At 42.1% G+C, this 15,450-nt stretch overlaps 1 protein-coding gene across 2 annotated transcripts in view; it reads left to right on the forward strand.

The window, feature by feature from the left end:
- Positions 1-15,450, forward strand: part of grik2 (glutamate receptor, ionotropic, kainate 2) — a 254,379-nt gene that overhangs the window by 157,997 nt on the left and 80,932 nt on the right. For both annotated transcript variants that reach the window (XM_061049540.1, XM_061049541.1), the window contains exons 8-9: positions 9,358-9,501; positions 15,011-15,118. In XM_061049540.1, coding sequence (XP_060905523.1) covers positions 9,358-9,501; positions 15,011-15,118 — 252 coding nt within the window. The remainder of the gene's footprint in view (positions 1-9,357; positions 9,502-15,010; positions 15,119-15,450) is intronic.

Here is a 15,450-nt window from a genome sequence, read left to right on the forward strand (position 1 = left end):
ACTATCGCTGCCGTCGATTTAATGTCGTCGCTGCTGAAGTCGGAGAGAAGAGCAGACTCTGTTCCTCCCTCTGTGTGTTTATTTTAAATATCAACATGTAAAAAAAGGATGGGAGCAGATTAGTGTGTCTTGGCTGCATGAAGTCATTTTTATTAGACGAACTGCCGGCCATCAGTATCTACAGTAAGGCTCTGTACTCTAACTGTGAGGCTTCAAAGTTAATGTTAATGTTGGTTTCTGAGTAAGGATTGTTTTTTTTTTACTTGTTTGTGATGTCACGCCCCGAGATGCCAGAAGAAAATGTTACATGCCTTCATGCAAGCACAGTACGGGACAACTGGGCCTAACCTAACATCAGAATCAGAATCAGAATCAGAATCGGGGTTTATTGCCAAGTACATTTACACATACAAGGAATTTGACTTGGTGTATTGGTGCTAAACAATTAACAAGGAAATAAAGCAGAACTAGAAACAACTTAAATAATACAGAATAAGAAGATATTACAATATATAAAATAGAATTTAAAAATGTAAAATATAAAATATAAAAAATTAAAATAAAAACACAAAATGTACAAAAGGTGCAATGTAGGAGCTGTGCAGTGGACTATGAGAAAAAAATATATACGGTGGTCCTGAAGTGCAAAGCACAACGACAAATAAAAAACACACAAGAAATAAGAAAACACCAAGACGGAAGGATATGCTGCTTTCGCGTGTTGATTTCAAAACATGAGTGCAATCCATGATTCAGAATGAGTCTCTTCTGTCAGAGAAAACTTTGCCACAATTTGGGCACATCATACATCATGATATTTTTGATCCTCCTGCTCCGCTTCCTCCGTTAACTTTTCTCTCAGAATTTACTTCTGGTTAAAAAGACAGACATTGCATTCGTCCAATCAGCAGCGATTAATTTCAACCGCAGGTACCTACCTGCACATTGCACTTTGACACCCTGGACACTTTACACCGTTAACATTATTCTATATTTTGTATATTCAAATATTTATTTATTTAATTTTACATTATATTTCTATATTACTGTATTTATGTGTATTAGTAATTTGAGTGTTTATTGCATCTTTACATTTCACTGCACATCTGTATGAGCATGTGACAAATAAAAATCTTCAATTTTTAACCGTGAATCTACCTTTTTCGTTAGAAGATTTGCTGTTGTGTTTTGTGATTTGTGATTTGTCGCTGTGTTTTGCACTTCAGGGCCACCGTACAAACAGTCCAGAGCTTCTTTTAGACCCCAGACGTGTAAATGAAAATACCTGCATGTAACACTTGAGTTAAATGTAACCGTTCTATTATTTCGGCGAGTCTCACCTCTAGGAGCTGTCCAGGCCCTCTGGTGCTGAATCAGACCTCGTATCAGGATGTATCCCCTTCTGATGATTTGGGGCTTTTTTTTCATTAAAATGACTTTTAATATGTTAAGATTCAGCACCTCCTTTCTGTTATCAGGCTGCCAGTAAAAGCTATAAGCAGGTAACTGACTCACATCTGAGCTCTTTCTTCGTCCCCCCTGACACAGCAGAATATTCCAGCTTGCTCTGGATAAAATTATTTATGACATATCGGTGCAGCCTGTGTGTGACAGTGCTGAGAATAGCAGAAATAGCTGATGGCAGTGAGTGACCTAGTCATGACTAAGGCCTCTGAGAGATTCCAAAAGAGTACAAAACATGCTCAATTTTTAATCCCTTCAAGTAGCGGGGAGGAGGGGCCGAGTGGTCACAGAGCGGGGAGAGAGGGAGGGAGGGAGGGTACGAGCTGCTTCAGGCGGTCAGTCTAATGTTAAACCTCCCTCTTTCTCACACACACACACACACACACACAGGCTCCGACTCCGACTATACCGACTTTCCCCCGGTTTGTTCCCGAGTGCGCCTTCATCTCTCAAGGTGTTTATGTTTCAATCAAAGGAGCCAGAGCAGCGTGACCACAGCTTTCCACGTGGCCGGCAGAGCCCTCGGCCCCTCAGCCGCCACCCTTCACCGCTTTAGAAATCAGCCATAAAAGCGCCAACTCTGCCAATCCCCTTTTCCCTCCTTTTTTCCTGCTATTACCAGCCTGACTGTGAAGGACTGCTATTAGCCCCCGTGTCCCTGCTTTTTTTCTGAGAGGGAACTTCAGAATAAATCCATCACTGTCCCCCCGTGGCCAAATGTAAAGACGGGGCTAGCTTTGACCTCCGTCTGTGCCTTTTTGTTTGAACATCTGTCGCACGCGATACCACATCTCATCAGCCAGTGTTATTCCAGAAGTGTTGAACCAACATAACTGGTCAATATGCTTTATACTGGGATCACATGTCAGACTTTATGAAGCTGTTATTGTAGGCTCAGTGACGATATGATTTATCCTCTGCTTTGACTCCAGAAACAATCATATGTGTGTGTTAGATGCATTATTGGTTTAAAGATGTCTCCTTCTCCTTCACATAATCATTTCATAATTGGTAAATAATGCAAAGGGAACTTAAGCAATGACCGTCCCAGTCAGGGTCTGCAGGGAACAATATTTCAGGGCACTGTGTGAGAAACTCTGTTTATTTGATGGATTGCCCCTTGAGATGAACCATCTCGTTTTCGAGGGGGGGTCCAACACAAAAACAAAAACACAACAGTACAGTGTGATACAGACAGTCAAGCACAAAATACACACATAAAACATAAAGGCTCTCAAACACCCATCCGCCCATGTATCCCTCCCGCAAAGCCACAGCACCCACACTAAAATAGGGGTAGATGCACATAATGACATATGCAATCAAGAAAACAAAAAGATATGATGTTAAAGGCTTTATATGTGATTTTTTTGATCCAGCAGATGTCGCCCTTGAGCTCCAGCATGAAACCAAAACAACTCGCGCTGCATTGTTGTGTTAGCATGCTAATGCTAGCGATCTTTATTATGCTCGTATCTTCACACTGCATGTAAATTTACCTGAAATGAGCGTGATCTAGAAACACAGTTAAGCAGTGAGTACAGTATGTTATTCTTCTTTTCTCTAGTCCCTCAATTAAACAACTTTTATACACGAGGGGAGGAGTCAGCCGGCCGTCCGGGCGATGTAAACAAAGTGAAGATAGGACTCTGAAAACTCTGAAAGCATCACAGACAGTGGGACTCGGGTGTTACACCCATTGTAGACAGTCATGACTCACAGAGTTATTTTCAGAGGAGATACTTGATTTATATTATATTTAAGTGTGAAAAATCACATATTAAGCCTTTAAAGGGTTAAGAAGACATAAACCATTAGGAGCAGCGACATGGTTTTGTGAGAACAGGTAGCAGTGATTTCTTCAAAATGTGTAGTGAATTTATTGTTCTGATGTTTATAGGTAGATTGTTCTTTGTAGTTGAATGCTCGTCTGCCGATTTCTTTATTGGTTTTGGGAACAAGACAAAAAAACTGTGCATGACTTCAACCTAAAAAAATGTTTAGTAAAAGCTCCTGTGAGTAACTTCTGTTGGCTCTGCAGGGACAGGCAGTCAGTGTGATTAAGGTTCAGCTTTGCATGATGCTGCTGTCGATACTTTTTCCAAAGGTGTACCATTAAGTTTTGAAATCCTGCACTGGGAATTAAAAAAGGTTAAAGCTGCAGAAAAACTGCAGAAACACGCACGGTGACTCTTTAAAATTCATATTACTTTTTTTTATATCTGTCTTCAGGAGCTGATTGTGAACCTTAATTCTCAGGTTATTTCTCTATGTGCACACGCTGCTCGCTGCAAAGTGCCTTTTACAAAGAGCTCGCTGCAAACCGGCGTCAGAGAACGATAACCCTCGGCCCCAGTCTGCTGGAAAAGCTATTTCTTGCCACTTTGTTTCCATGGCAATGTTGATGAGCTGGGAGGTTGGGGGGGGGGGGGGGGGGGGCCTTAGCAGCCGCCAAGTCAGGCCTGGGCATTTTAACAATTCATAAAAACTGTTGAAATCAATCTGAGCTTTTGCAGATTTAATAAATCTCTCCTCCTCTCTCTCCTTTTGTGAGAGGAGCAGAGAGAGGAGAGGCAACAATGAGGTGGAAAAATAGACAGCGTCAGGGGGTAAATGCTCATATTGGCTGACACAAGGGAAAAGCAGCTTTTAAAGCGTTTAGCTTTAATTTCATTCAGGAGTGACATAATTGATTTTAATGAGATGTTTATAGAGTGAAGTGCCGGTGTTGCTAAATCATTTGCGAGTGTGCCTGACGGGTACTTGTGAGGCTCGCACGGGGGAGAAGCAGAGAGGCGGCACAAACCTCTGCTGCCAGAAACTCCTGCAGTAAAGCCTCCTCTCCTCTTCAGCCTCTGAAGACACTCGGCTGCTTACTTTCATCAAGGGGCAAATTTTAATTTAACTTTGACACCTTACTGACTGAGGGGCCTCCCCTGGAATATCTCCCAGTTATTAAAAGGGAATTCTGATATTTTTTGAAGAGGGTCTAAATGACTGACAGGTGCAGAAGTTTTTCAGCCCGCAGCAGTGAAGTGGGCTGTAATGGCTGCAACTTAGTGATAATAATAATAATAATAATAATAATAATAATGATAATAATAATAATACATTGGTTTTATATAGTGCTTTTCTGAAAACTCAAAGACGCTTTGACAAAAACATAAAACATTAAAACAAAAAACAACGAGGACAGTACAACTACAACAAGAAGTAATGTGGGGGGGGGGAGGGGTTAGTCAGGGTTCCCACTCGTCCTGGAAAACCTGGAAAACAGTTGACTCATTTTCCAGTACTGGAAAACACCTGGAAAATGAGAGAAAAAGCTAAATGTCCTGGAAGATCACGTGTTGTCCTGGAAAATTATTCCAACACTCCTACAGAGTTGGACATTTTCACCGCCACACGTTAATAAAAGTATCTATTTGTTACATATTCCACAACTCAGATTGAATGGAAGTCTATAGATAATGTAATGGCTCCACTTTTTGACGGACTGTCTCGACTTGGAATCAATAAGCATTTCTACTCAGTCTTTATTAAAGAAATCCAAAGAAACTGCTTAATGTTTTGGTTAGCATTAGTCTTCCTGACACCAAAATACCTAAAAGTAAGTCCTGGGGTTTAACAGTTACAGTCTTTTTTTTTTTTTTTAGGAAACCCCCAAAATGAAAACCATCATGACTCAATCCAGCCAAATCCACACTACACTTAAAGTTAACTTCTCCCAGCAATCAAATCAAATCCCCCTCGACTCCTCACTGTTCACAGAATCAGAGCTGGGATTGACTGACAGGGTGTCACATTGCTGTTATGAGGTCCCTGTGGGTCTGTGGGGTTAACGGGGGTGGGAGGGGGAGGACAGTGTGAACATCAAAAAGCTTCAGCTCCTGCCCTCAGCTCATGACGCTGGCAGTCTCATCAAACTCATTCCCATCCAAAAATCTAAACCACAGCAGCTTTGTGATCAGACTGTATCGTATCCAATGGTTTCCTATCTTATCGTATTTCATGGTTCCGTGAAGTATTGCAGTAAATTGCAAATTGCAATTGCATTTTTGAAAGGTATTGTTTTGTGTCTTATATTAGGCCTATTCAACAGGCGGTCCAGGGGCCAACTCCGGCCCGCTGATGATAACATCAGACTGGCCCATGAATCAGTTCTGTTTACAATTAAAAAATAAATTCTAATCAGGGGGGGAAACTTGTGAACGACTGTCACAGTTAATAGCTCCTCCTTACTCTAACTCTCTCATCCAGGTCTTCACTCCCTCTCCCGCCCGCTACGCTCTGCCAATGAAAGGCGTCTGATCCGACCTTCACAACAGGGTCCTAAGACGCTGACTAGACTCTTCTCCTCTGTCGCCCCCCGGTGGTGGAATGAACTTCCAAACTCCATGTGATCTGCAGAGTCCCTCTGCACCTTTAAGAAAAAGCTAAAGACCCAGCTCTTTCATGAATACCTACTAACTTAATGATGATGGTCTCCATATTATTGATGATGATGATGGTAATGACGATGGTTTTTGTTTGATAACGACGACTTATAAGATGGTTTCTATACTGATTAGAGCTCTCAAGAACTGCCCTCAATGTTGTGCTTTGCCTCTGGTCACTTCCTGTCAGCACCTGTGTGTCCAATCAGACTCAAAGCTGATCGTTTGCTCTTACTGACATTGTTCCCTTTTTTCTAGATCCTTGCTTGTGTTGTTCTTACTCTCTGATGTACGTCGCTTTGGATAAAAGCGTCTGCTAAGTGAATTGTAGAGCACTCCCGTTTAATAGAACATCTTTGGTCCTGTGCTCGCAGCCTTATGACAAGCTTGTGTTGTTGTTGATGGGATGGTGTACTGCTGTGGTGGACTCGCTTGTCTGGCCCCCTGGTCCTTGCCCTGTCTTATATGGTATCGTCATCACATCGTATTATATCATTTTGTGTTGTATCATATCAAATTGTATCTGGTCGTATTATATTACACCTCTCCGAGCTCTAAATACAACATCACCTGACTTTAACACCACATCGTAAAAGACAGCAGTCAGAGACGAGGCCAGAGGGGAAACGTACAGCGTGCATTGTGCGCCGGTTTCCATGACATCCATGAAGCTGAAACCTCACATTGTTCTAGTTCCATTAAATTAAATCCATTTGAGATTCTTGATGGAGGCACACCGACTGATCGTGTTGATGCCTAACCAGCAGTGTTGTCCAATTGGATAACGCCACCACAGGCGTCGCTTTGGTTATTTTCCATAATACCTCTGATTCAGAGCGAGCTGATTATATCCATCCCATCACTGCTGGTTGACACCCGCATCTGCAAAAATGATACTCCATATCTGTGTAAGCCCCCCTACACACACACACTTAACAGCCTCCAGGTGACAACCACACAGTAACAAATTCACACTCCCTTTGCTTCAACACCTTCTTCTCACACGGATTATTAATACCTCACACTCCTGCGGGCGCACACTCCAGCGCCAGGCCGGATCTCTGGAAGGCGAGCTTATTGACTGTGATTGTTTCTGAAACATCTCTGGACATCTCCCATGCACGTAAATCCACCAACACACACTTTAGGACTTGTCGAATAGCCCACTGGTTTTGTCTTCACAACGCTATACAGCAGCCAAACCGGACTCTTAAGCTTGCAGCATGGTGCTGCTCAATCAAGGGCTCAAACGGGGGAGAAATGACAGGTTTGAGAGTGATGTTTTCCTGCAGGACAAAAGCTTTGCCGAGCACCTCGGGGCACGATTTCCATGCAACAACTGTGGAGAGCTGTTTTGATTGCTTTTCAATCAAGCGAGACAAACACTAATTACTTTTTTGAAGACGGAGAGGAAGAAGAACTGTAAAATTATAGGCTTCTCTCATGAAGCGTGGATGACTGGCACTCTGCTGTTTGGACCCACTATATAAATATTCTCTCTCTCTCTCTCTCTCTCTCTCTCTCTCTCTCTCTCTCTGTCTCCTTCTTTATTTCTACTTTGTATAAATTGGTTTCTGATGGAAAGCAATGCAGCAGTAGTCAGGAATCTGCAGCCTTGTGATTAGGGAACACAACAGTGATGATAGACTATGGTTACATTTAAACAAGGTAAACAATGCACCTGTAGCTCTGTAGAAAATGATGATTGGTACATTATGTGATGACTCACTGCCCGCCCTGCAGATTTCTAGAATTCCAAAGTGGCCATTACTAATTGGTGACCAGCATTGACTGTCTGAAACAGAAACAGGGCTCCAAGCTCGAGCAGGCAAGGCAAGGCGAGGCAAGGACATCTACCTTATAGATGACATTTCAGCAACGATGCTTCAATGGAAAGATTTGAATGCAATTCAAAATGCTTCACACAAGACATGAGAAGCATCATGACAAAGGGCCGGTAGATAAGTAGTAGTCAACAAATATTTTTTTGTTCACATATAAATTAAACTAAAGTGTCCTTTCCATCCATCCATCCATCCAACCAACCATCCATCCATCCATTCAACCATCCATCCATCCATGCAATCATCCATACAAACACAAACACCCATCCATCCATCCATCCAACCATCCAACCATCCAACCATCCATCCATCCATCCATCCATCAATCCATTCCATCCATCCATCCATCCATCCATCAATCCATTCCATCCATCCATCCATGCAATCATCCATACAAACACAAACACCCATCCATCCATCCATCCATCCATTCATCCCTCTATCCATCCATCCATCCATCCATTCAACCATCCATCCATCCATCCATCCATTCATTCCTCTATCCATCCATCCATCCATCCATCCCTCTATCCATCCATCCATCCCTCTATCCATCCATCCATCCATCCATCCCTCTATCCATCCATCCATCCATCCATCCATCCCTCTATCCATCCATCCATCCATCCATCCCTCTATCCATCCATCCATCCATCCATCCATCCATCCATCCATCCATCTATCCATCCAACTATCCATCCATCCATCAATCCATTCCTCCATCCATCCATACATACATATACTGTATACAAACACACATACATACATAGAAGGCTACAAAAGGTTGAATAATTCTTTGAATTAACACAACTGTTGATTTCCAATAACAACCAGTTCAGGTTCAAATTCTTAACAGGATACTACATACTTGATACTACTACAAGATATGAGTTTGATGTTTAGATTTTTGAGTGTATGGGTTATATATTCCCTCTGATTTCCTTCAGTTTTCAATGTTACTCTGTGTTTACATTTGGATACTGTTCAGTTATTAATCACTGCCCACTCACTTAAAACGTGATAACATGACAAGTTAAAATCCTCATATTTTACTCATATTACATTTTTTAAATTAATTTAATTTGCCGTTGTGTGTTGGTTTTGTCTTGTGATATAAAAGCATAAACGTCTCATGTGATGCTGATTTCACTCTTGACTATAGTAAACTAAGTCCCATGTTCTGTTGTTATTATTTTGGTTGGTGAAAGATTGTGAGGACGACCCTGTGACGGAAAATTTGCTCCGGTGGCGCTGCGCTGCTTGCGACCCCGGAGTCACATGCACACATTTCCCCAAGGGGACAATAACATGTATCGTATCGTGAGCATGACATTAAGAAAGATAATCCAACAAAAAGGTATTCATAAAAGCAGATGTGCCATGAAGTTATTTCAGATGCTGTATTTCTGCATTATCATGTCAGTTCTGAATCGTTGAATATTAACGTCTTTGTGTCCATCTCATGAAAAGATGCAGAGTGTGATGTGCGGCTTTGATTCAGTCATCATGATATTGATATCTCTCTCATTCAGAGCAGATCTGATGTGTGTGTGTGTGCTGTGTTCCATGTTAATGACTCTCTGTTTTCTCTCCCTCTCTGTCTCGGCCTGCAGACGGACGCCGCGCTGATGTACGATGCCGTGCACGTGGTGGCCGTGGCTGTGCAGCAGTCTCAGCAGATCACCGTCAGCTCGTTACAGTGCAACCGACACAAACCCTGGCGCTTCGGCAACCGCTTCATGGCCCTCATCAAAGAGGTAGACGCTGCTCGACCTGCTCCTCGCTCTGCCTCACACACACACACACACCTTCACGCTCAACACGTGCTCTCAGGAAGCAGTCGGAGGCTGAATATAAATCAGGTTTGAGGCTGTCAGACGTAGGGGGAAATGAATAAACACAGATGATTTATCTGTGTATTTATTTGTATGAAAATTCTCTCAGTGTGTGTACATACACTCGCCCCTCCGAGCATGGTGTGTATCCGGAGCCTGTGCTCTGAATTCCAGCATTAATCACCCATGCAGAAACAAAAAAATACAGCATTATCTACATTTTTGGTTAATTGCCCCCAACAGTTCGCTGCGTTTGTGAAGCTGGGACGGCTAATCCAGATCTCTCTGTCCGCGGGAAGGCTGAGGATTAGGAAACCTATATTTAGGGGGCTCCCTCTTTGGTTTGCAGAGATCATGAGAAGACTGCAAATAATTCAGCTGGACAGTGACGCTCTGAATGCCTACGTTCAGATGTGTTTATATATCGAGCTCACAGCTTAAACCATGAAAATCTTTTCTGTCTGTTTCCTCCTCACATCCTCTCTTTTTTCTTTCTCTCCCCTCTCATGCAGCCGTCCAGATGTTTCTGTCCTTTGACTTCTAGCTCTCTTTGATAGTAGTCTCTTTGGAAGATGGCAGTGTAGCATGTGGGCTGATTTTTTTTTTAACTGTGCATTTAAGTCAAATTTAAATTAGGAAGAAATAAGATAGGTCTCTAGGAGCTCAGATGTGAATACCAACAAAATCCAAACACAGGTACATTTAAATAATAATTATTGTATTTCACATGAAAAATACTTCCAATATAACAAAACAATAAGTTCAAACAACCAACATAAATATCCTCTTCATCAAAAAAACTCTTCTTGGGTCCATAAAAAAACCAAAAAAAAAGTCAATGTCTTTTGATCTGTGTTCGAATGTCTTTTTAGATGCTACCAACTTGTAGCAGGGTAGATCTCGTAGGTTTTAGCTCGCCATCTCCGGTGTAAGGTTCAAAACAAAAAATGAACAGTGATTCAATTCATTGTGCATTCATTGAAATATTCATTATCGGATCTCATTGAAAAACCCATTACTTAAACTTCACACAACATAAATATACCTTTCAATTTAGGCTATATCCAATTGGATAGAATTACTCAATCATCTACTTATATATCTACAAAACGGGATTAACCATGGGATTACCTTTTGAAATCCTGCGGTGTAATCAAATAAAAATAAATACATGCCAAGTTTTCCAATGACAAGGCCCCGTACACGGCCGTGGCTTAAATTAGGGGTTGTCCCAAGGGGATTCGGCATAAAAACTTCTCCTGCGATTCCCACAGGAGAAAACAACCAACGACATTTATCACTCATCTAACATTATACACAATATACAAACTCACCGCTGTGTAAATCATAACCTCGTTGTCCCGTCTTGGGCAACCAAACAATTCTGCAACATGCCATGAGATGAGATGAGGTGAGGTGAGGGGAAGTGACCTCGTGAACCGGATGTTTATGATAAGTGGGAGGAGTTCTGATTGGTTGATAGATTTTAGCGGAGTTCAGGTGAGATTATGGAATGTTAAGAAAAATAAAATAGGGAAATAAATAAATACAAAATAAAATGAAAACCAATTAATCACAAGTTATGGAGGTTCACTGAGGTCACTCCCCTCTCAAAGAAAAAAACAATAGAGGGCTAATATCAAATTCAAATTAATTAACCTGGGTTACAGCAGCCTTTATAAGAAATACAGTTAAGCTGGACTGATGCAGAATAGTCAGTCAGTATAGCTGTAAAGAGATGGTTTAACACGAGGTCAGAGGACACTACCTCTGAATCGTTCTCTCCAGCGTGCAGAATGACTCCAGAGATGATTGCGGGAAATGATTCTGATTGCCCGGCAGATTGAGTGGAAACATAAAGAACATAGTGTGTTATAACCATGATATTTATACAGTTAGGTTAACAACCTTAACCCACCTCCTTAGCCCTTGCACCTCATCTAGGCCCCCTTAGATCATCTGACTTGGGCTTCATGGTTGTCCCCTCGCTCACTCACGGCTCAAGCTCTAAGGTGACCGTGCTTTTGCAGTTAAAGGCTTTATATGAGTTATAAAGTATCTCCTCTGAAAATAACTCTGTGAGTCATGACTGTCTACAATGGGTGTAACACCCGAGTCCCACTGTCTGTGATGTTTTCAGAGTTTTCAGAGTCCTATCTTCAGTTTGTTTACATCGCCCGGACGGCCGGCTGACTCCTCCCCTCGTGTATAAAAGTTGTTTAATTGAGGGACTAGAGAAAAGAAGAATAACATACTGTACTCACTGCTTAACTGTGTTTCTAGATCACGCTCATTTCAGGTAAATTTACATGCAGTGTGAAGATACGAGCATAATAAAGATCGCTAGCATTAGCATGCTAACACAACAATGCAGCGCCAGTTGTTTTGGTTTCATGCTGGTGCTCAAGGGCGACATCTGCTGGATCAAAAAATCACATATAAAGACTTTAAAGAGCCCAAAACTGTGGAAAAGCTTCCCCCTCCCCCCTCCATCAGGTCTGCCCCCTCTGTGACCTCCTTAAGCCCCGCCCCAAAACATATTTTTATCTGTTAGCAGCAGTGGTTAGGCATTCATATTTAGGATTTAGTAGGTGTCTAACAGTACACACACGTCATGGTTTTCAGGTCACGGTTTAGTTTAAATTAAGTACAGCAACAAAAAGTCTTCAAAACTGCATGATTCAAGATTTCTCTCATTTATTTAGATCTTTTTGTTGTTTATAAGTGATTAGTAGTCATTAATGGGGTGTGGACACCGCCATGTTTGACTGCCTTTGTTCTCCACTTACAGATGTTGTTTGTATGACTGCATGCATCGAGCTGTGACGTCCATACCGTGACGTTTGAAACATACACAAAAGCCGTCACGCCACAGCGGTTTAGAAACGTTCACTGTTGTAGGTGATGGTCTGAGGCACCACTGTTTCTTTACCAATTCAAACTCCTCAAAGAAGTTTAGAGAAACGATCCCATTTCTGTGCTGCTTCAAAGACACTGAAGAAGAATGAAGTGAAGTCATGTAGATGTCGCCCTTCAGCACCGGCATGAAACCAAAACAATTCATGGAGTTCACATGGAGGAGTTTAGTTTCAAAGTGGGGGACAGAATCGACCTCGGCCTCGAGCTGCAATCACCTGTGTCCCGCATTGTAGTGTTAGCATGCTAATGTTAGCGTTATTCTACCTGAAACACATGACTTTAAAGTTCACAGTAAAACACAAAGAGATCGTAGTCCATGCACGCAGTTCTGGAGTTTCTCGACTTAATCACAAACCGCTCAGGGACTCCTGTTTTACACTCGAAGGACTTAAAAACAAATCTTCAGATTTAATGAAATGTCCTGAAAGTTTCCAACACTAAAAAAGTAGTCTTTGTTTAATCCATCACTTTAATACAGTTTGATTCAAAGAACTCTGCAACCCCTCCCTTTACTTTCTCGAAGAATATTTATTTTCTGTTTTTAAGAAAAGCCCACAAACCCCAGATCTCAGTTTCAGTCCAAGCACACAGTGAAACAGTTTATTGAACACTGATTCATTCAAATACAGAATATGGACCGTCCTGTTTTTCTGGGATCACTTTTGAGAAACTTGGTGGCCCTGGAGAGGTCAGCGAACCCCAGTTTGAGAACCACTTTACTGTCTACAGTGCCGTCCTTTTGTGTTACCTCTGACTCTCAGTGCCTCCATTTAAAAAAAAAAAAAAAAATCTTTGCTTTGACTGAACCTTCCTGAAAAGCTTCTTCCTCCAATTTTTCCAGCAGTTGAACCTCGGGGTCACTGAGCCGGTGTGTGTTTTGAACAGCGGGTGCGGAGACGTTTCTGTGTGAGACGGGGCAAAGACAAAAAGTCAGCACAGGAACAGAACGGTGACCTTTAGAGTCAAGTTCACAAATCGTTTTCTCCACTCCGTTTTAAAGCGTTTCCACTCCTGTTTAGTTTTCTGAAGAGTACTTATTGTGCTCGGTGATTTGTCTAAGCACATTCCTGGATTGATATCCACCGAGCATTTTTTAAAGTCACTCAGCCAGTCTTTAAACAAAAAGCTTTAAAGGTTTTCATTAAATATTAAGAGAAGAGCAAACAGTCATAATCTGATTCATCGTGTTTTAAATGTCACCACAAATATAGTTAATTACATTATAATAAGGTTGACCTATAATGCTGATCCTCATTTTTAAAACTCACTCAATCAATCATTATTTGTAGAGCGCCAAGTCATAACAAATGTTATCTGGAGACGCTTTACAAAAAGCCTGTAAAAGACCGTACTCGTTTTTTATGTTAAAAAAGAAAATTGGGATCAGGGGGAGATGGGATAATGTGCGTTCCTGTTGTCCACACTTCATTGCCACTGAGGTGGAGGTCGGAGCAGGCCGTGCATGAATGAGGACGGCGGTGGTTGTGGGGACGACACAGTCCGATGGTGGTGGCTGGGCGTCGGGTGGTGGTAGTGTCCGGTAGTCACCTCGGTGAAGGTTGGGGAAGCTCTATTTACCCGAGAGCCTAGCTTTTGCTGCTGGGCTAGAGTTACAATGCTGGATGCCCAAACTGAAATGAACCGTTTCAGGCAGAGGCTGGAATGAGGGGTTTTAATGACGGCAGTATCAGATAAATAAGGAGTTTATTGAGCTGCAGATCATATAAAGCTGCTCTACAGGTTTCACAGACTGACGACATGAAAAGGGACAAGTTTTACGATATGAGACCTTTAAGTCTGTCGAAACCCTGTCTCGGTTTGTAGCTACATACCAATGATTGAAGCGGACCCAAAGGGATGGATAGATGGAAACAAATATTAAAACTCATGTTTTAGCCGGTTGTAAGTAAAGGCTTAACGATTAGCAGAGAATCCAAATATTTTTAGCTAAATATAACTGACTGAGTCTTTGTAGCTTGCTTAGTAAAATTCCGAATAAATCCCATTGGAGTAACATAGTTCTCTGTGAACAGCTCTGATTCCAGTGCAGAGGAGTGGAGACTCAGAGTCAGAGTAGTATGACCAATGTGTTGTGGAGCAGTGGAGTGAACAGAGCGAGTCACTTCCAGGTCTGTGACCCCCCCCTCCTCCCCCCCACCTCATTTAACTAAAGATAGACCCTGAAGTCCCCAGCCTCCAGTCTCTGCAGCACTGTCAGACAACGTGTGACACCTGAGAGAAAGCCACTTTCATGCCACGTTGTCTCCCATCACAGCCCTAAATATCTGTAGAGATCGAGTAATTGTGTTCCCACGGTTACAGATTCAAGCTCAGCGTCTGCGTGGGCTGAGAGATATCAGGTTAGACTGCACAAAACAGAGACAGTGTGAGTGAAAAAGAGGGAGAAAAAGGAAAGATAAAACTCAGACACTTTGTTAGAAAGCAGAGATGTAGATGTGGTGATGAATGTCTTCTCTGATATCCTCTCTCACCCCCCTCTCTCTCTCTTTAGGCCCACTGGGACGGCCTGACCGGCCGAATCACTTTCAACCGCTCCAACGGTCTGAGGACGGACTTTGACCTGGATGTCATCAGTCTGAAGGAGGAGGGGCTCGAGAAGGTAGTGTGTCTGTTCTTTATATCCTGTTTTGTGCATAGTGATGAGTCTAACCCAGAGTTTACGCTGGACTTCTTTTGGGGTTTTTTGGACGGACAATTTGATCACTAACGTTCCAGATTTCCAGCCATATTGAAACTACCGGACAAACTGTTTGCTGTGAAAAGCAAAATATGCAGAATAACCAACATTTAACAGCATAATAATAATAATTCAAACCTACATGACGACTTGGCTTGTGCATTATATTATGCCCTTGTTTTACATCTTCACTAATTAGAAAAAGGGTTGTTGAAAATGGATGTGGTTAGAAAGCTATCCCTCACAACATCGGT

Source organism: Labrus mixtus, chromosome 11, assembly GCF_963584025.1.
Source record: "Labrus mixtus chromosome 11, fLabMix1.1, whole genome shotgun sequence".
Classification (NCBI taxonomy): Eukaryota; Metazoa; Chordata; class Actinopteri; order Labriformes; family Labridae; genus Labrus; species Labrus mixtus.